The sequence below is a fragment of the Vigna unguiculata genome, chromosome 4, assembly GCF_037176805.1.
Source record: "Vigna unguiculata cultivar grain cowpea cultivar isolate G323 ecotype 2 chromosome 4, ASM3717680v1, whole genome shotgun sequence".
Taxonomy (NCBI): domain Eukaryota; kingdom Viridiplantae; phylum Streptophyta; class Magnoliopsida; order Fabales; family Fabaceae; genus Vigna; species Vigna unguiculata.
Window position 1 is genome coordinate 547,213 of NC_140795.1, and position 18,854 is coordinate 566,066.

Consider the following 18,854-nt stretch of genomic DNA (forward strand, 5'->3'; position numbering starts at 1 on the left):
GATAGAGATCACAAGTACGTTCCACCGGAGGAGTCAAATAGAATCATTATGACTGATAAAATTCTCTATCAGTGTTTAACACAGTTTTATATTTAAGATTCAATTTCAAGAATCAAGATTACTGTTTAAACTATAATTTCTTCAAATAATTTGATTACACATTTAAAATACAGCTAAAGCGGCATGCTTGTCAAGATTGCATATACCACCAACATCTAAGCACCAAGATTATTTCAAAATGCATATATAACAAGTCATGGACAATTTGACATATAAGAATTACTGTATACCCAGGAAAGCCTGAATCAGGATTCCATTCTTTTGACTACTTCAATGTTGAAAGAATTCTTCCTTTATCACTTCTCATTACTTTTCATAGTCCTAAAGAGAAAACCACCAAGGAATATACACATTAGTGAAAAAGCTACTGACAGGAATAAGAAATTTAAAATTAAAATAAAAAGAGGGAAGGATGGGAACTGAAAAAAAAAACCTTGAGTGGCAGAAAGAAGATCAAACCCAACCCCTTTTGTAACGACGGAAAAGGTCTTCTGTTTGTGCATTTTTGAAGGCACTGCATGCAATGAGATAGACCCAGATGAGGACAACAACTGCCACCATCAAAATGATATTTGCTTTTCTCCACTCTTCTCTGAGATTCCCCAGAAGACCTGCTTTGCATGCATTGCAGTTGTAGCAGAGTTGACTCTGCTCATTAGTCCACAAGTAGCAATCTGGGTCTACCATTGGATTAACAGGATTTATCCACAGTATGGGGTTCACATAATTGTATCCGCAAGCACTTGGAGGTTTGCAGCATCCTGACTGTAATACATCAGTTGTTGATATACAATGAGTTTTATTTTCAAAGGAAAAGCAAGAGACAGGACTATAATATGTTTCATGTCTCTCAAAATCTCTTCTTCTTAGTAATATGTGAATTTCATTAAGTTTCTGGAAAAGGGACAAGATCGTTTGTACCAATCAAAAGTTTAACACTGAAGGCATCATTCTTAACATACAAGAATCAAATCTAATTTTTACTAAAACTTAATAGACCTAAAACAGATTTTATCATAAAGAAAACAACCCCGTGATATACATCCAGCCAAAAAAGCTGGCAACCATAACAAGGCTTTAGCAGCACGTGGAATAAAGCAAGAAAAAATGAGCTGAAATATTGTTGGCGGATTAATTTATTCTGCTCCGAATTTTCTCCATTTCTCTACAAGTAAATCAGTGATGAGTTGGTAGCTTTTTCAGCTGGCATATAGACCTTTATAGGGGCAAAACAAAAATCATTCTTCCCATTCTAGTCCATGTGGATGGAATGTAACGTTTTATACTATTTACATATGCATTTTCAAGTCATGCTGACCCAAGATACAGTTGAGTAAAGTTGTAAGTGATGAGATTTAGGTGGACAGTTGTTATCTGCAGGTAGGTCACAGTATCAGAATTGGAGGCCTGATACCCTCTAATTTAAACACCAAACCATCCATGTCATATATGGTAGGCCAAGTTGCAGGAATAAGATAGAAAACCAGGTCCCACCCACTTCCAACATCACAGACACTCTTCTTTCCCAACTCCTCTTATGCTACACAGAAACTTCACAACTAAGCCACTCCAAAGGGAAGGAGCTAGAAGGATATCATGTTTCACTCATCCCTAAGAATCTCATATCACCCAATAAGAAGTCTTATTCTTAATTGTTCACAGTCTAAAAGAATTTCTAATTTAAAACCATGAAGTTCAAAGCTTTTCGTGTGAATCGTTGCATTAGTTTTAATAAAGATCAGCAATTGAAGTGTTCTTGAACATGCAATAAAGTTCAGCAAATTCTAGTAACTAACAAAGTTCACTTAACTACGACATGGTTAACAAAGTGAATGAGTGTGTGATGAGATATGAGAGGAACCTGTAAAGGAGAGATATGAGAGTTGAAGAACTGATCAGCAGATACGTAGTCCTGCGTGAGCTTAATGCAGACATCGGAATCAGCCAAACAAGTGGTAATCTTGTTCCAACTCCGAGAAGCGGTGAGATGGTTCCTTAGCCAGGGGGAGAAACCATGGAGCATGGACTCCTTGAAGCCTCTTCCGGGGACATAGTAGGTTCCATCGGGTCTAGTAACGATGAAAGAAAAGAGGAGGATGAAAAGGAGAAGAGCGATGAGGATGGCCATGCAACAAAGGTAAAAGGCCAAGAGGCCCTGCTTGTTCCAGTAAGCTCCGACAAAGCCAGCTAGAGAGACGAGGAGTACGAGGAGGCCAAGGACGAGGACGTGCCACCGGAAGTTGTGGATGCACTCGTTGTCTGGTTTGGAGGCCAGCCATACTCCTGAACCTATTATGGGTATTGAGGCCAACAGGGCTATGAAGTTCACCACCGCAGTGATGTTGTTGCTTACTCCCATGGGATCTTAAATACTCTTCTTCTACTTCCAAAAATGTGTTTTTGTAAACTAAACTTCACAGGTGGAGTGTGCGAAGTGAAGTAGAGAACCAAATATATGAAGATGGCTTGTGTGTCAAAGGTGGCCTATTCACACCTCACATTACAAGTTTAAATTTAGTATTTGATGTAAAAAATTCTTGAGTAATAGTAATCTAAATGTCTGAAAGTATTTCTATAATATGTTTTGAGTTCTGAAGTATGTGGATGAGATTTTGAAGTTTATCTCATTTAAACTTTTTCACTGCATTCTGTTGCAAGTTCTGGATTAGAACGTTCGTTATAGTAAAATTAGAGAATAGATATGTTAAAGAAAAAATGCATCTTTTGCTGGTTGGTGTTTTTATTGGTGGCTGGATCAATGAATAAATGTTGAGAAGGATTTATTTGTACATTGTGCACGCTTCTTTGGCTAAAGCATGAGAAATGTTAAAAAAATAACCAAAGCAGAAGAGGACACGGAATTGGACATAGATATGCAGAAATCTCCTCTGCCTTTGTATTTTCACAGCTTAAAAGTTCACTTTTTCTTTTATTTCGTATTCTTCCACGACTGTATTAACTTTTTCATTTAGAAAAAGGATATCAGATTCTTCTAAAGTGAACAACTATTCACGACGACAATGAAATCTATTATAATAACAGAAAAGGATGCATATAAACAAATAAAAATGGTTTACAATTTACCCCTCTCATGAATTAAAGAAAAAACTGCTTTTTGTGTTATTATTCATACTGAAACATGTAAAAAAGAAAAATGAAACGTGTCCCCTATTACATTTCCTTTCCTTGGCTACGTTTTGGAAGCACGTTTGAACATGAGTTGTAAAATTAGCCAGAAAGAAGGGCATTTTTTTGAGTTCTTTTATTTGTAATGGCCGTTGGTCATATTCTTGATGGATTCAAATCTAGAACCCTTTTCACCGAACTTGGTCTTGCCATAAAGCTCCAAGTAGTCTCCATAACGATAATTACACGGATACAAAAGCTTGTTTGATGGGGAAATAATGGCTTCAGCAACTGGATTATAGAAGCTGGCTATGGAGAGTCTGCTTCCATTTTTGTCAGGCATGACTCTGTGCACAACACTTTTGTACAAGCCATTGCTCAACACTTCAACTTGGTCACCTGTGTTGACAAAAATGGCATTTTTCTTGGAGGGAGGAATCTCCACCCATTTGCCATCTTTGAAGAATTCTAGACCAGGAACTTGATCATCTTGGAGCAATAGAATGATCCCACCAGCATCTGTGTGCTCTCTAAGTCCTCTAACCAGTTCAGGGTGTGGACACTGAGGGTACTTGGCCACTTTTGTTCCCATGGCAGGTCCATTCCTTCCAGAAAATGCCTCCTTGATGTAGTTTTTCTCCAAACCAAGATTTTCACTCATAAGCTCAGACAACTTCTCTGCCAGCTTAAGGAGTTCATCAATATACTCATCCATCGTTTGGCTGCAGTTATATACACAATTGTTAATACCATCGTTAAGATTATGTGCATGTCCATCTTAAGATTCTTTGTGTATGTGTTGGGAGAAAGATTGTGACTTGTTTGAAAGAAACACTTTCTGATGTACTTTTTAACACATTTTTTCTATTTATTGATTATAATTATGAAAAACTACTGAAATGTTGAGTAAGTTAACTCACCGAAGCTCCTCAGAGAGGTTTGGGATGTTCCTAATGTTGGAAACGGGGCGATGCCAGATGAAAAAAGCACTTTCCCAATCTATATCAGAAGTTTTCTGTTTTTTGTCCAAGCTCTTTGCTATCTCAGACTGGTAGAAGTTTTCCTTCAGGTTCTCCTCATAGTGAATATTGATTAGCTGCTTCACCTTTTCCATTAGCTTCTTGTCAAGTTCATGGTTCTCAATCTGCACATATACAATTTGTGAAAATGAGCAAAAGGAAAAAGAGTGGTGGAAGGAGGAAGTAATAACACACATATATATACATAATTCTCTTTACCATAAAGCAACCCCATTTCTGACAAGCTTCATGCAAAAGTGCCATGGTTTCACCCCTTTTGTCTCCATTGAGAGTGCTGAAATCTATAACAGGAATAGCCATTTATGTGGTAAGTGTTTGTTTGTTTGCCCAAGATACATCACTGAATGGGGAATATATAGGCTTCCAAAAGGTGGTATATTCTATGATAATTGTAAGAGAAAGTTGGTAGTAGTGAATGGATTTTTTCCAAAGTTAGATAGTTTGACAAGTATGTGCTAAGCATAGACCGAAAATGATTGCACATGGTGGCTTGAGAATGGGAACAGTGGAAGCTCATTTCTCCATTATCAAGTGATCCTTTGCATTTTTTATTCTTTGATTTTGATGAACAATGAGATTTTCCCTTGTAAAGCAAGTTCAATGATGCTTCTTAGTTTCACTGATCTTGGTCCACGTTATTGTTGTTCAACAAAATTATTTTCAACTTCAAGTGGGTCGAGTTTGGTTGAACGAAACCATGGGCAATAGCAAAGAAAAAAAAGGTTGCAGAATGAATAACTATGAATGGAGTTGATAAACCAGTGGGCGGTTTTGGATGACATTGCGTATAATAAAAAATAACGATATTTCACAATTTCTTAAAACAAAAACAATCACTATAACATTCATTACATTAATATTTTAATTATATTTTTTCTATTTTTGGATTAAATTTCTAATATATATTATTACATTATTAAAATAAAACTGTTCAATGGTTATTTTATTTTAGTAGAGGTGTAAAAGTATTAGTGTTCATTTAAAATTGACTCATTTAAAAAAAAATAAAATCTTAACACGTCTTTTTATGCTTAGACATTCAAATCAAGACTTTTTTTTTTTAATTAGTCAACAAGTAAGAATTATGATTTGAAGTTAAGTAAGTATGATCTTAATTTTAGGTAATGATTTTTCAAAAGTGTATTATATGTGAGTGTGGAATATAGGTTTTTTTATATATATAATGTTTAGACAATAATTTTTTCATAATTTTAATTAACACATTTGAGTTATTCCATTCTTTTTTTATCGAGATTTTTCAATTATTATATTTAAGTTTAAGCTATGATTATTTAATTATTCCCATTACGTCTAAACCATTTCACATAATAATTTTACAAATGTTACTGTATTTTTAAACTCGATAAAAATAGAAAATAAGCTGATATATGTGCTTTATTCTTTTAAAATTCACCTTAAATAATACTTATAATAGTTTTACAATATGATTCATGTCTTTAAGCACCACCAAAAAAAAATACTGAAATATTGGTTTGTGTTCTCTCTTGCTGCTTCCATCGTCGCAGACTCGCAGTGGACAGACCCATCTGTTTCTCTTCTCTCCCTGCTGCCTCCATCGCACCGCCGTGACGACGTTGCTGCCTCCATCGCACGTGCACCGGTGACAACGCTACTGCCTCCATCTCTTTCTTTCCCTCGCATCTGGACTGCAACTCGCGATTTCCAGACACCATTGCAGCGTTTCCGGTGTCTCGAACGCGGCGACGACGAGTCACGGCCACTTATCACGATTGACGGCCAAAACGCGTCTCTTTCGCTGAATCGATCACGATTGACTGTAAATTGAGGGGGATTTTGCTGGAGCAGGGTTTTTCTTCCAAATTGGGGCTTCGAATATGTGGCTGACGGGGTTTTGCGAAATTGAGAGGTATGGCAGCAACTTGTTAATTGAATTGCTTCGAAATTGTATCCTGAATTGATTTTGATGTTTTTTATTGAACTTGACCTGTTTTTCTCATGCTCGAAGACTTGTTTTGATACTTCAAGACTTGATTTTATGGAGTGTTTTTCTATGTTGTTTATTGCACTTGTGCAGGACCTGTTTCTTTATGATTTTATGATGTCCAAAATTTATTTTAAAATGTTCAGGTTGTGTTTTTCTTCGTAAGTCAAACTGTTCCAATGTATGCCGGTCAACCCGCATGCCTGCGGGCCAAGACATCTGCGGGGCGGGCCATGTGTTCCAGCCCACGAATTTTGTGCGGTGTGGGCCTGTCCGGCCCGTAACTTGCGGGCCAAATGCGGGATGGGCTAAACGGGCCGGGCCAGCCCGCATTTTAAACTTTCAAACTCCTATCAATTTTTACCTTTTGCTCATGCGATAAAGGAATTCCAAGTTTTATTTAATATTTTCTTTCTATCTCTTATTTTTATATTTTCTATATGATTTTTTTGTACATGCTAGTTCCCCTCTCAGCCGTTAACCTCGTTGCAGTTCGTGTCTACGGTGGATCCTCTTCCTCTGCAACGCTCACTCTTTCACAAAGGTTCTTTCGTTTCCTTCTCTCAATCCACTCGTGTTTTTATTTCTGATTCAATGCATTTTTTTAGCAATCCACCTTCTACGCCTTGAGATTTTGAAATATTTTAGCTTTTATTCATTCATGCAAGCTTCGCATTGCTGCTTCAGTATTTACCAACATGCCTTCACATTCCACCCACCGAACAAAGTTTTAGGTTTCTGTGATGCTATTAATTTTTGGGTAAAACACTATTCAGGTCTTGAGAATCCCTAAGATTTCAATTTGTTAATTATTCTAGTTCAGAGTCCGAAAAGTTTTTTAGCTTAATGATAATATTAGGGTAAGCTAATTGATTTTGATTCAGTTTGAGAAAAAATATCTTCTTTCTGGACTAAATACATGGTTCATTTTGACTTTGATTTTGTCAAGCATATGGATAATTGAATTGAGAATGTAATTTGTCTTTTTCAATTCAATAGCAGGGTTCTCAGCTCAATCTATTTCTGATGGATTAAATTTCAATGGTTGTGTGTTTGAGCACTGAAGTTCATAAATAATAAAAAGGTCGCAAGGAGTTGGAGGAACCTTCTACATTCATACCCCTCTCCTGTTCAGTGGTTTGGGGGCAGGGGCTAGTCTAATGGAGCTCAGGTCCATCGAAAAGCTCCACCAAGCATTTTCATTTGATTTTTGTTTCTTCCTGTTATATTAAGGTTTTTAGCTGCGTGTACCAATTTCATGACGATGACAATGGTGAGGGGAGCTCCTATGTATTCTTCTGCGACCCTCTTCTGTCGAAGATTTGCCCAATTCCGAAACCTCTCCTCAGAGACCAAACAAGGGAATCATGATCTTCCCACCGAAAACCTCGATGCTAAAGATTGCAACTTTGTCCATGAAATTTGTAAGATTACAAGAACAAAGGCCCGATGGGAGGACACCCTTCTTTCCCTGTATCCATCTTTTAATTTTTCTGAACCTTCTTTCTTCCTTCTTTATCTTAACCACCAGAACAATGCCTTCCTCTCCCTCCGTTTCTTTCACTGGCTGTGCTCTTCTTGTGGTTTCTCACCTGACCAATCATCTTGCAATGCCCTCTTCTGTGCGCTTGTTGATGCTGGAGCCTGTAAAGCAGCTAAATCATTGCTTGATTGCCCGGGCTTCACTCCAGAGCCTGCTTCCTTGGAGGGTTATATTCAGCGTCTCGGCAGGTCTGGGATGGTTGAAGATGCAGTTGATATGTTGAAACAGATTGGGTTTTGCCCCTCCGTAGCAACTTGGAATGCATGTCTCTTGAGTTGTTTGAGGGCTGGGAGGACTGGTTCGGTTTGGACATTGTATGAACAGATGACGGAGTCCGGTGTTGCTGCTAGCATAAATGTGGAAACTGTTGGATATCTGATAATGGCATTCTGTGCAGAAAACAAAGCTTTGAAAGGGTATGAACTTCTTAGGGAACTTCTGGAAAATGGCTTACTTCCTGAGAATGTTGTTTTCAATGCACTTATTAGGGGGTTTTGTAAGGAGAGACAATATGCTCGAGTATCTGAGATCCTTCATATTATGATTGCCAAACAATGCAATCCTGATATCTTTACTTATCAAGAAATCATTAATGGACTCGTGAAGAGGAAGAACTCTGAGGGTTTCCGGGTATTTAATGATCTCAAGGACAGAGGATATTTCCCAGACGGGGTTATGTACACAACTGTGATCAAGGGTCTCTGTGAGATGGGATTGCCTGGGGAGGCCAGGAAAATGTGGTTTGAGATGATTAAAAAAGGATTTCAGCCAAATGAATACACCTATAATGTAATGATGCATCAGTATTTTAAGATTGGTGATCTTGTTGAGGCAAGGAAAATCTTTGAGGATATGTGCAGCAGAGGTTATGCAGAAACCACAGTTTGCTATACCACAATGATTTCAGGTTTGTGTTTGCATGGAAGGACAGATGAAGCACATAGCTTGTTTGAAGAAATGGTTCAGAAGGGCATTGTTCGTGATTTGATCACATACAATTCTCTTATTAAAGGCCTGTGCAAGAATGGGGAGCTGGTTCAGGCAACAAAACTATTGAATGAACTGCTGGCACAGGGATTAGAGCCATCAGTTTCCTCTCTTAATCCTCTTATTAAAAGACTATGTGAAGAAGGAGATACACAGGGTGCGATTAGGCTGTGGAAGGATATGCAGGATAAGCATTTGCAACCAACAGCCAGTACGCATGATTATATTATAAGTGGGTTATGCAAAGAAGGACATTCTCTGCAGGGATTGGAGTGGTTGCTAAACATGCCGAGTTGGAAGCTGAAACCGCAGGAGCAGACTTTTGAGTTCCTGATTAACAGTCTATCACAAGAAGATATGTTGGATGACATTTTGGTTGTTTTAGAGTTCATGTTTAGAATAGGATATAGACTAAAAGAAAGCACAATTCATTCTTTGGTGAGTAAATTTAGCATGGATGGTTTTCATTTTCCTGACTTATGGTTGGAGAAGATCATAGAAAGGAATTGATATAACTGATTGTGTTGTTTGTATCTTCTATTTACCATCTATGACCAATAAAACGGAGAACAGTTTTGAATTTCTCTTGTAAAAGTGAAGATATAATTTCTGTATATATGTTTCTTTTAAAGTTTGTTTTCATTCTTGAAGCTTCCGAAAGTACATCTTGAAGTTGCAACTTGTCTGCTAATGTTCTTTCAGTTTGTAAATCGAAATTCAGGGTCCTTTTGTAAGCAAAGGAGTTATTTTCCTCATATAAAACAGCAGAGTTTGTCTATTTGGATTAAATGTCTTCTCTAGTTCTCCTTCACAAGAACAAAGAAACCTGCCCTTTTAAGTGTAGAAATTGAAATAAATATTCATGCATGAATAAACTCTGAATTGAGTGTCTAGATATGTGTTAAGCTTGATTGCAGAACCAGAGATTTGATGTTGTGTGCCTAACAGGAGAACTATTCAAGAATTAATGTCTTTTACTTACTAGCAGACTATGTATTTACTTGTGCCAATATAAAAACTTTGGTCGAGAAATTAAATCTCCCTAAAAGCGATATAAAAAATTTAGGCTAAAAAATTAGGTGTTAAAGACACCTAATTTGGGTCAATAAAGGACTAAATCGGGTCAATAAAGCTCAATTCCGATTGATATATTAGGTCAAATACCGATTTGGATGAAGAGAATATTTTAGAGACAGGTTATTGGAGTAAATAGAGAGTTTTGAGAACAATAAAAACTAAGGGGATATATAAGAGGTTTGGAAATGATGAGTATATAAGAACTATGAGAAATAGGAAAAATAGAGATAACTCTTGATGCTTATGACTAATCTGGTACTTTTTGACTTGAACAATAAGAAATTGTAGAAGTTTTTTGTTAGTGATCACAATGAGCCTATGTCAACTAGTTCATCCTCCTCAAGTAATAATATTTCCCAATCACAGAATAATTTGAGCCCCGTGAATCTCTTTCTTCTGTTGAAAAAGTCTTACTGTGTTTTGATGTAAATGATGCTGTAGCAGTGAAATGGGACGAATACAGTTAGAATATGTACGAGATGTCTCAAAAATAGAACTAAATTAGCTGATGTTATTTTAACTATGGACAAAATCAGAATACGACAAAAGAATGGTCCAGTTTCACATTTCTGCGTTTGCTTACTTGGAAGATATTGCAGAAATAACAGATGCCAATTTAATGGACAACATTAAATGACGCATGAGACAAAAGAAAATATTGGTCCAGTCGAATATATTTATGCGTTTTACTTATCATTGAAGAATGTCGGTCTTCAAATTGTGTTATTATTTTTACATATAGTTTCTTGATTTAGAACTTAGAAATCATTAATTCTAATACTAGAAGTAGTTTTTCTTACATTGCACTCTTCAGAGACTGTAGAATCAGCTGATGCAAATTCAAATGGTCAAAACTAAATGATGAACGAGGCCAAAAAATGATTGGTCCAACCATTTGAGAAATGAGGTTAAATCCCACATTTTTCATGCCATATGATCATAGATATCTTTCTGGTAACAGATTAAAGTTAAAGCAATGAATTAGGAAATTACAGAAGACCTACTAATAAGTGGTTTTAAGTGAAACCAAATTCAAAAGAGGTCCCATCCAAATTAAGAAGTAGCATATTGGTGAGGGGCTTTGAGCATTGATGATGATGCTGAGAGGGTTGGTGATGCCTGAATTAAGACACCTAATTTGTTTGTATTAACGTTTTTGTTCTGCATTAAATTTCATGTAAATTGTAGGTGTGGCTGCATTATCCAAAATAAGCTACTCATAGGTCTATTACATTTGAACAAAGACAAAATGGTTCCATCCACAATTTTCATGTGAACCATAATAGAACATGTATATATAAAGCTGCTATAGAGTGAAAAGTCCAAATAATTTGACACCACACAGATGGTTACAGGTAGTAAAGAAGACACGGATTGTTGGTTGAGATGTCACTATGTCTAAAAAGTGCTCATAAATATGATACATCATATTCACTCATCCAAGCAAAAATATAGTAACCATCAGTCTTATGCATGATGACAAATGCAATAAAAGCAATCGTAAAAATTCAGAATGAGTATATATGGTTGGAAGATTATGCAGTTGGTTTTCTTAAAATCCACTACATATATGTATCATTATGTTCATGTTTCAAGACACATACAAAAAGTTCTATACATAAAAAAGTCATTTAGAAAGAACCATGGAATAAGGAAATTGAAATGCAGTCTAGGGTTTTGTCTGCTAATGGATTTTAACTTCAACACAGATGGGATACATCTGACAAAAGGACCCTACTGGCTTTGATTGACACATACAATATTCTTGATCTTTAGAATCTTGTGGACAAGCTTCATTTTCATATTCTATCCTTATCTTCACATTTTCAACAGGATTATAATTAGGGTATGTTGTAGTAATTTTTGTTTTTTTTCTTTCTTTTCATGTGTGATTCTGCATCAAAGGCTTTCATTTTAAAAATGGGCAAGTTAGGTGTACTTAACAGTTCAATCTCTGCTGTATGTTAAAGAATGAATCGGAAGAAAACATATGACAAATTTTTTTTACCTTGTTTTGTGGACTTTCCTAGCCTTCAAAATTAAGAAAGCATCATCTGCTTGAAAATACCAACATCTGAAAAGTTAGCACACCTTATTATTATGTATACTCTATGAAAATCATATGATACACGAGTTTTGTCGGACCAATTTAAAAATCACTTAGTTTAAAAGCACTATAGCTCGATGCAGAATAGACTAATTAAAGCCATGTGCTTTACAAGGATGCTTTCTGGAAAATTCTACTTTGTCTTGTTAAGCGTTTGAATTTTCTTTCGTGGATTACTAGAAACATTGAAAAGTAAAAACAACTTCCTTTAATTGTGTTTGAAGTTTTCAGTATTTTTGTGCACATCTTACCTTCCATATTCAGTCGCAAGAGTGAAGCCAAAGGAGACAAGATGTTAGAGTATCACATTAAGTACAATAAATTATGTAATACAATGATTCATTATGAGATTCTTTCACCAAATAAACCAGTTTTTGTATTGAGTCATTTTGTTTGCTTAATAAATACTAATACAAGCATGTGTAATATAATCTTTTATCCCTCCACAGTTTGTTCCAAAGTCTCATTATAACTTGTTTAGACTATCACACCTTGGAGAACATCTGCTACATATAGTTATATATACTACAATCACCCAAAACTATTTGCTTTACCAAATTTGTTGAATATATTTAATGTATGGCACTTCATGTTAATATAATCAACAGTATAATAACCGATTTTATTGAACTAAGAGAAGGTTTACACTTTATCAGTGTATCAAATAGGGAAATGAATTTTATATGAATGGATTAATGAACAAAATTCTGTCATATGTTGAGTCATGTTTCCAAAACAAAGGAAATTTTAGATTTTATATGCGTGTTTAATTATTTAATTCTAAAGGCTAGAGGGCCACCTTTCCAACCCTAGTGGTAGTGGAGTCCAAATCTTCTCAACAGAATCCAACATTATTACTTTAAATTAAACCCAACATTATAAATAAAAAAGCTTTTGTGCCAAAAGTAAGGAAAACCAAACTTCATCCAATCACCTACTTTTTTGCCATCAGCAGTCTCTATTATGTAGAGTTATTGACATGGCAAAGCACTTAAAAAGGATACTTGTTCAGTTGTGATTAAACTTGTGCATTATGCATTCAGAACAAACTTTATTACACTATATATACCATTTATTAAGACATATATTAAGCAAAACATCCCATAGGAAGGTATCAACTAGGAACAAAAATGTATATAAAATTTCACAGTTCATTAATAACTCCGTTGAACAGACTGAACTAATTTGCTATATGATACAAAGAAATATTTGATTATACATACATAAAATAATCATTTGCTCTATATATCATCAAGACATGCGATTGCATAGTAGATTAGTGCCTGATTAATGATTACCGATATCAAAAACAACAACAATATTAAAAATGTGTTTTCTTTGGAGAGATTTATGATGTTTTGTTTAAGTGACGCTAATTGGGCCAAGAAGGAAGGAACCAGGGGTTGATTTAGTTTGTTCCATGGTCTTAGCCTTTCCCTTGGAGACTGAAAGAGTGAGTTCCAGATCAGGAATTGCTGCAATACTATTGTTCGATGAAGATTTCATCTGAGGATGAAGCCACATAACAGCTTCATGATCTGCACCTGCTTCATCTTCACAACAATCATCACTGTCTTTCTGTTTGGTTTCTTGTGCTTGAAGAAGTGACAAGGTGACATCGTTCTCAATTTCACCTGACTTAGAGTTAGAGCTTCCACCAACCTGCCATAATTAATCAATATCTGTAAACACCAAATTTCATTATATATCTAAAGATGGGGTAATAACTAAGGAGTTCATCTATATCTATATATGTATATACCAAGTCAAAAAGACTTGAACGTCTCTTTTTCTTGTTCAAGGTTGCAAGCCGAATAAAGTACTTTTGAGCATGGCTTGCAACTTGTGTTGGGGTTCTTGTAGTCACATAGTTTCTAGAGATACCTCTCCAATCACCTTTTCCCAGCTTCTCCAGTCCAACAAGGAATGTTCTGTGCTCTTCTTCTGTCCATGGCACTCCTATATTATATGTGTATATATGAACAAAGATCATCATATAATATAAAATGATGGGTGAACGAAGAAAGAAAATATATATTAAGTGGCAAAAAATCTGATTTTTCTGTGCAAGAACATAAAAATCCACAGTAAGAAAGGAAGTTTAATGTTATTATTGTTACCTTGTGGAGGAATAGATCTAAAAATGTGGATGAATTTGAGTGTGATGCATACCTTTCTTCCTGTCTTGTGGTCGAACAATGAGGCCATCGGAATCTGATAGATGGTCATCAATAGATATTCTTGATGAAGAAAAGGAGGAAGATGGAGAGGATAACAAGGGCAAGGAATCCATGCTGAAGCTTTTCTTGATGGTAAGAGAAGAAGAGTTTGATATGTGTAGTTGAACCCCAAAGAGACGAACTCCTACAAAAGTTGCTCTGAAAGAAGAACATGTCCTGGAATTATGACCTATGTTTCCACAATGTGAGCATTTTCTGCCCATTTTCCCTTCTCAGCTGACACTTTCAGCAGCAGAATAAGAAACTGTGTGTGTGTATGTGTGTATCTTAGAAGAAAAAGAGAGAGAAAGAGAGCAGAAATAACAGATATGTTTGGTGGTATATATGATGATGAGTGAGGTGTGGGGTTGTGAAATTGGAAGCACACCTAGAGAAATTAATTGGATGGACATAGTTTATTGTTGAAATATATATGTATATATATATATATGCTTCTGCAATAATTTTCTTTCTTTTATTCTTTTCCTCTTTTGTACACAAAAGAAATCATGAGGATATAGATACCTTATCTTATTTGGTGAGTACTTGTGTTTTAGGGTTGCACACGGCATACTCACACACAAAACACGTGTACTTTCTAATGCTTTTAACCACTTCATCAATGTATTGCAAAAAGTAAGTAGTTTATACATATTTAATACTTTATACGTATATGAGTAATTAACTGTTGCAAATTTTGCTATAAGTTGAATGGAAAAGACATATCACATCATGCTTTAAAAGCAGCATGCAGATTGTTTTGCAAAGGTACATAGGTAAAGGAGAGGTAATTAAGGATATTCCTGTTCATAGGGAAACGTACTTAAATTGTTTATGAGAAAGTGGTGTTATATCACCCACCACCTTGGTAGTGGTTTGTGGTATTATTATAATTAATTAAGCATTAGGAATTTGAATCCAAGTTGAAGATGTGCAGCAGAAGAAGTATATGAGAGTTATTTGGCATTTTGTTGGGAAGGAATCTTGTGGTGTTTAGAGAATATATAGTATATTACATATGATGTTTCTTATCTCATTCCTGAACTTACTCATTGACCTATCAAAGTCCTTGACGAGCACTGTTTGCATATTATAGTTTTTTTCTGTGTGCTTCCTTAGGACGTGACGATGCAGTGCAGATGCAGAGAGAAAGGACGACCAATCTGAAAAAATTAACAATAGTAACAATTAGTGTTTGAGTATTATGGAAAACGAAGCACCAAACATAGGGTGTAGAAAAAAGGTTAAAGGACGGGTTAGGTTGGTTTGCAAGTCGCAATCTGTCAAAGCTATTAAACAATGACACATTATAATAACAACATTTGTTTTTCTTTATCATGATCACCAAAATCAAGAAGATAGCTGAATGATTTTTAATTAATGTCCAATGTATAAGCACTTTGTTTCTACGGAAATAGCTCAGGCCACTAAATTTTCAACTGTGAGATACATTATATTAAGAGTATGAGTACCCTTACAACATTTCTGAATAACACCCTTCTGATTTTGCTAAGAGGTATCTTCTTCAGAACATCGTTGTCCTGAAGTCAAAAGCAACACAAATAAAGAAAAAATAGTGATTACAGAGATGAGGAAACTGGGAGCTGTATTTGACAGTTTTCGACAGTTCATACTATAAAATCATTTAGCTAGTTTTTATCTGATATCATCATCTATCACTAATCACCCACTATTATTCTATTTAATCACACCTTAACTTACACATAATAACATCTTAATCGTGCAATTATGAATTATTCACACACAAGTATATTTATATGCACCTCTCTATTATTTGTTAATATATGAACTACCAGTTTAAAAGTTGTTTATGATTTATTTTTGTAATAATTACATTCAAAATCATTCTAAAAATGAACTTTTTTAATAAAAACTGTTGCATTTATGCATGTCTATTATATATACGATAGAAGTGCAAACAAAACTAGGAAGTAAAAGGAAAAACATAGAAAACTGCATCTCACAAAGGTTGAAATGAAAGACCCACTACAGAATATTCCACCTGTACAAAGAACACTTTTTATAGTAGTTTTTTTCAGATTTTATATGGGTTGATACTACTAATATATAAAGTGATATACAACATAAGTTTGTCTCTAAATTAATATACAATAAATTCTCTATAACAAGTCAAAATATTTTAATATTAGGAGAGACCTTTCTACATTAATTCATGTTATAATTATTACTATAGAAGGATTTCTGTATTAAATCAATTTAGGATATCACTGATTTAGAATTTAAATTTTCGTTTGATATTAATTTTACTTTTTTATGTTTTTAAATTTTGAAAATAATGTCAACGCGTCATTCTATAAATATATACATGTCGTAGACATAAATTCTATACTATTTATTTTAAATAGTAAATACAATTTATCAATAATTTTATTTAAGTGCATCATCATATAAATATGAAGGTTAAATAAAAAATATAGACTAAATGACATACATAAAAAACTACAACATTAATGATAACAGATAAAGTTTTCTTTTATAAAACATATTTAAAAATGCAAATGTGATTTTGCAGAATATACGAAGTGTTACATTTTTTTGTTCCTAGAATTGAATGCTAAGAAAAAAAAAGGCCCATTTGTTAGCCCAATAGAGTGAGCCCAGTCAATATGAAATTACGACAGCATGTTCAGAGGGACTGCAGCAGAAAGCTATGGCGGAAGAACCGAAACCCCCACAACCTTCCGATCCTCCATTACCGTTTGACCCTAGTCGGAGTATCTCTCTCTCTCTCTCTCTCTCACTGTTACAGATTCTATTTTCTGTTTTTCTTTTTTATGTCTTCTCGCGAATTGAAATTTTGAGTTTTTAGGGCTTCGATTTGAAACATCGGTCGTGCATTGGTATTTGTGATTGTGGACATATTCTGTAATTGACATTGCAATTGGGATGTCTGCGCTTGATTAATGATAATTCTATTTTCTTAATCTTCAATTATTGTTGAAGTGGTCGGTATCATCAAGAGGAAGGCTTTGATCAAAGACCTAGCAGCGGTATACCATGCCGAATGCCTTGCTTACTGTCAAGAGCTTTTGGAACTTCAAACCAAATGGGAAGAGGTGAAATGCAAACTCGTTTTCATCTATATTCTATTATACTTCTCTGATTAACTTTAGAGCCTCGTATACTGTTGGCATTTTAGTGCTATAAAAATAGATAATGGTTGGTACACACTTCCTAGACTAGTCACATTACCTCAGTTGAGTCAGATCTTTGTGAAGAAACAGAAACCGAGTTGTGACTGTTAGTTTTGCATTATTCTGAGAATATAGCCCATTTGCAAAAGACTTCACCTGACTGCATGTAGAAGCTTTTGGATTTGGCTTATTGAACTTGAGGACTGTGCATTGGGAGAATAAGTGTCGTTTAAAATAACTTATTTTTAAACAAGAAAGTAAGATAAATTGAATTTCCCCCAGATTAGAATTAACTTATGCGCTGAATTTTTATTCAAGTTCCTACCATCTTGTTTCTGGAGTACTTAAGGTGAATAAGTTTAGTTTAACTTTTTTGGGAATGTATATGTATCTCCAAAACCTCTCAATTATATTTTACCTTCTTAGATTAGACGTTTATCTAAACAGGGCGTAGTTGTTAACTGAAATTTTTTGAAGATTTTAACAGAATACATGCACGTTTTTAACAAAATATTGTTAAAACTGCCTTAATATTCCAATAAATGGTTTTGCTACTACACATTATCTCTTCTAAAGGGTTACCCTCCTTGAGATAAGCCAAGTACAAATATTTTAAGCTACTTGATAATTTTAATCCAGTCCAGTTGGACCATTATTCAAATCATTGGAACTGATTCAACCTTGGCAGTTAGTTGATGGTCCTCCCCGACTCCCCCAAATAGTTTGCACTACTCTTCTTAGTCAATCAATGGTGACATTTTTTTTGTTTCTCCTTTTAAAAGGAATTCGTTGATGGCTGTGCAGATACTAGATTCTTTCAAGGACTATTTTTTGTATCATTATGAATTGGTTATAACCTTTGTCTCAATTGTTTCAGCCATTTATCGACTTAAAAACTCCAGAGGAATCAAAAAAGGAGACGGTACGACCCTCTAAACGTGCAAAAAAGTTGCGATAGGTATGATACAGCATAATCTCATTGCCATTGTAAATTTCAATCTGATTCCAACATGACGTTTAAATGTCTATAGATGTAGATTCAGTTGGACCTTAATACTCTGACTTCCTTCTAAATATCCTAGAATATTCTTTTCTCATGCAAGATCTTCATTGCACTTGCTATAATTAATCACCAATTAGTTTTACCAGTTTTTTGAAAAAAAAAATGGAGTAAACGTTTTGACATATTCCTTTGTTTTGGATGCGTGGGAAGGTAACATCTGCATCATTTTATTATATTGGAAAGCTGCATGGTTCATTAGCTTTTGTCCATTTCAGGTTTTCAGAAGAATACCTTATGTTCGCTGTTAGTGTTGATGTACTATAAGAGCACGTATTTGACGTAGTATTGATGTGCTTTTTCAATGCTACTGAGACGTCAAGTGAGATTTCATCCATCAGTTTGCAGTTATAGAGCATTTCCCCACTGGTCGATGAAATAGATAAATGCGCAATATAATTTTTTTGTTTGGAATGATGTATAGAATATTCAGTCCTGCATTCAGATTTGGGGTTCAATCCATTGTTAATATATTTTAGCATGCTTTGCAATTCTA

At 34.9% G+C, this 18,854-nt stretch overlaps 5 protein-coding genes across 11 annotated transcripts; 2 read left to right on the forward strand and 3 right to left on the reverse strand.

Moving 5' to 3' along the window:
• Nucleotides 1-118: 118 nt before the first annotated feature.
• Nucleotides 119-2,619, reverse strand: LOC114180232 (tetraspanin-2-like). Its single transcript, XM_028066520.2, has 3 exons — nucleotides 1,922-2,619; nucleotides 494-825; nucleotides 119-381 (listed from the first exon to the last, which is right to left on the reverse strand). Exons 1-2 carry the CDS (start codon nucleotides 2,417-2,419, stop codon nucleotides 514-516), a joined length of 810 nt encoding a protein of 269 aa, XP_027922321.1. The 5' UTR covers nucleotides 2,420-2,619; the 3' UTR covers nucleotides 119-381; nucleotides 494-513.
• Nucleotides 2,620-3,156: 537 nt separating this feature from the next.
• Nucleotides 3,157-4,768, reverse strand: LOC114181211 (1-aminocyclopropane-1-carboxylate oxidase 1-like). Its single transcript, XM_028067600.2, has 3 exons — nucleotides 4,425-4,768; nucleotides 4,107-4,330; nucleotides 3,157-3,908 (listed from the first exon to the last, which is right to left on the reverse strand). The coding sequence occupies exons 1-3, from the start codon at nucleotides 4,524-4,526 to the stop codon at nucleotides 3,323-3,325; spliced, it is 912 nt and encodes a 303-aa protein (XP_027923401.1). The 5' UTR covers nucleotides 4,527-4,768; the 3' UTR covers nucleotides 3,157-3,322.
• Nucleotides 4,769-5,692: 924 nt separating this feature from the next.
• Nucleotides 5,693-9,299, forward strand: LOC114181210 (Tetratricopeptide repeat (TPR)-like superfamily protein). Of its 6 annotated transcripts, none has more exons than XM_085672452.1 (3): nucleotides 5,693-6,114; nucleotides 6,336-6,733; nucleotides 7,189-9,299. In XM_085672452.1, the coding sequence occupies exon 3, from the start codon at nucleotides 7,448-7,450 to the stop codon at nucleotides 9,227-9,229; it is 1,782 nt and encodes a 593-aa protein (XP_085528578.1). In that variant the 5' UTR covers nucleotides 5,693-6,114; nucleotides 6,336-6,733; nucleotides 7,189-7,447; the 3' UTR covers nucleotides 9,230-9,299. The 6 variants fall into 6 exon arrangements, with proteins under 6 accessions (XP_085528578.1, XP_085528577.1, XP_027923398.1 ...); XM_085672451.1 differs by having other exon boundaries at nucleotides 7,192-9,299; XM_028067597.2 differs by having other exon boundaries at nucleotides 6,652-6,733.
• Nucleotides 9,300-13,012: 3,713 nt separating this feature from the next.
• On the reverse strand, nucleotides 13,013-14,524 carry LOC114181430 (transcription factor MYBS3-like). 2 transcript variants are annotated; one of them, XM_085672454.1, is made up of 3 exons: nucleotides 14,076-14,524; nucleotides 13,666-13,862; nucleotides 13,013-13,585 (listed from the first exon to the last, which is right to left on the reverse strand). In XM_085672454.1, exons 1-3 carry the CDS (start codon nucleotides 14,344-14,346, stop codon nucleotides 13,406-13,408), a joined length of 648 nt encoding a protein of 215 aa, XP_085528580.1. In that variant the 5' UTR covers nucleotides 14,347-14,524; the 3' UTR covers nucleotides 13,013-13,405. The 2 variants fall into 2 exon arrangements, with proteins under 2 accessions (XP_085528580.1, XP_027923683.1); XM_028067882.2 differs by having other exon boundaries at nucleotides 13,013-13,565; nucleotides 14,076-14,517.
• A 2,237-nt stretch (nucleotides 14,525-16,761) lies between these two features.
• On the forward strand, nucleotides 16,762-18,849 carry LOC114180257 (uncharacterized). Its single transcript, XM_028066543.2, has 4 exons — nucleotides 16,762-16,878; nucleotides 17,108-17,220; nucleotides 18,176-18,256; nucleotides 18,577-18,849. Exons 1-3 carry the CDS (start codon nucleotides 16,815-16,817, stop codon nucleotides 18,254-18,256), a joined length of 258 nt encoding a protein of 85 aa, XP_027922344.1. The 5' UTR covers nucleotides 16,762-16,814; the 3' UTR covers nucleotides 18,577-18,849.
• Nucleotides 18,850-18,854: the final 5 nt, after the last annotated feature.

Bases quoted from the DNA above. Each gene is read 5' to 3' on its own strand.
- LOC114180232 (XM_028066520.2), bottom strand. From the start codon at position 2,419: ATGGGAGTAAGCAACAACATCACTGCGGTGGTGAACTTCATAGCCCTG. The intron at 826-1,921 runs GTTCCTCTCATA...GATGTATTACAG, and splicing joins CTCATATCTCTCCTTTACAG to TCAGGATGCTGCAAACCTCC.
- LOC114181211 (XM_028067600.2), bottom strand. From the start codon at position 4,526: ATGGCTATTCCTGTTATAGATTTCAGCACTCTCAATGGAGACAAAAGG. The intron at 4,331-4,424 runs GTAAAGAGAATT...GTATATGTGCAG, and splicing joins AGAAATGGGGTTGCTTTATG to ATTGAGAACCATGAACTTGA. The intron at 3,909-4,106 runs GTGAGTTAACTT...ATATAACTGCAG, and splicing joins AACCTCTCTGAGGAGCTTCG to CCAAACGATGGATGAGTATA.
- LOC114181210 (XM_085672452.1), top strand. From the start codon at position 7,448: ATGACGATGACAATGGTGAGGGGAGCTCCTATGTATTCTTCTGCGACC.
- LOC114181430 (XM_028067882.2), bottom strand. From the start codon at position 14,346: ATGGGCAGAAAATGCTCACATTGTGGAAACATAGGTCATAATTCCAGG. The intron at 13,863-14,075 runs GTATGCATCACA...CATATAATATAG, and splicing joins ACCACAAGACAGGAAGAAAG to GAGTGCCATGGACAGAAGAA. The intron at 13,566-13,665 runs GTATATACATAT...TAATTATGGCAG, and splicing joins GTTCAAGTCTTTTTGACTTG to GTTGGTGGAAGCTCTAACTC.
- LOC114180257 (XM_028066543.2), top strand. From the start codon at position 16,815: ATGGCGGAAGAACCGAAACCCCCACAACCTTCCGATCCTCCATTACCG. The intron at 16,879-17,107 runs GTATCTCTCTCT...TTATTGTTGAAG, and splicing joins ACCGTTTGACCCTAGTCGGA to TGGTCGGTATCATCAAGAGG. The intron at 17,221-18,175 runs GTGAAATGCAAA...CAATTGTTTCAG, and splicing joins TTCAAACCAAATGGGAAGAG to CCATTTATCGACTTAAAAAC.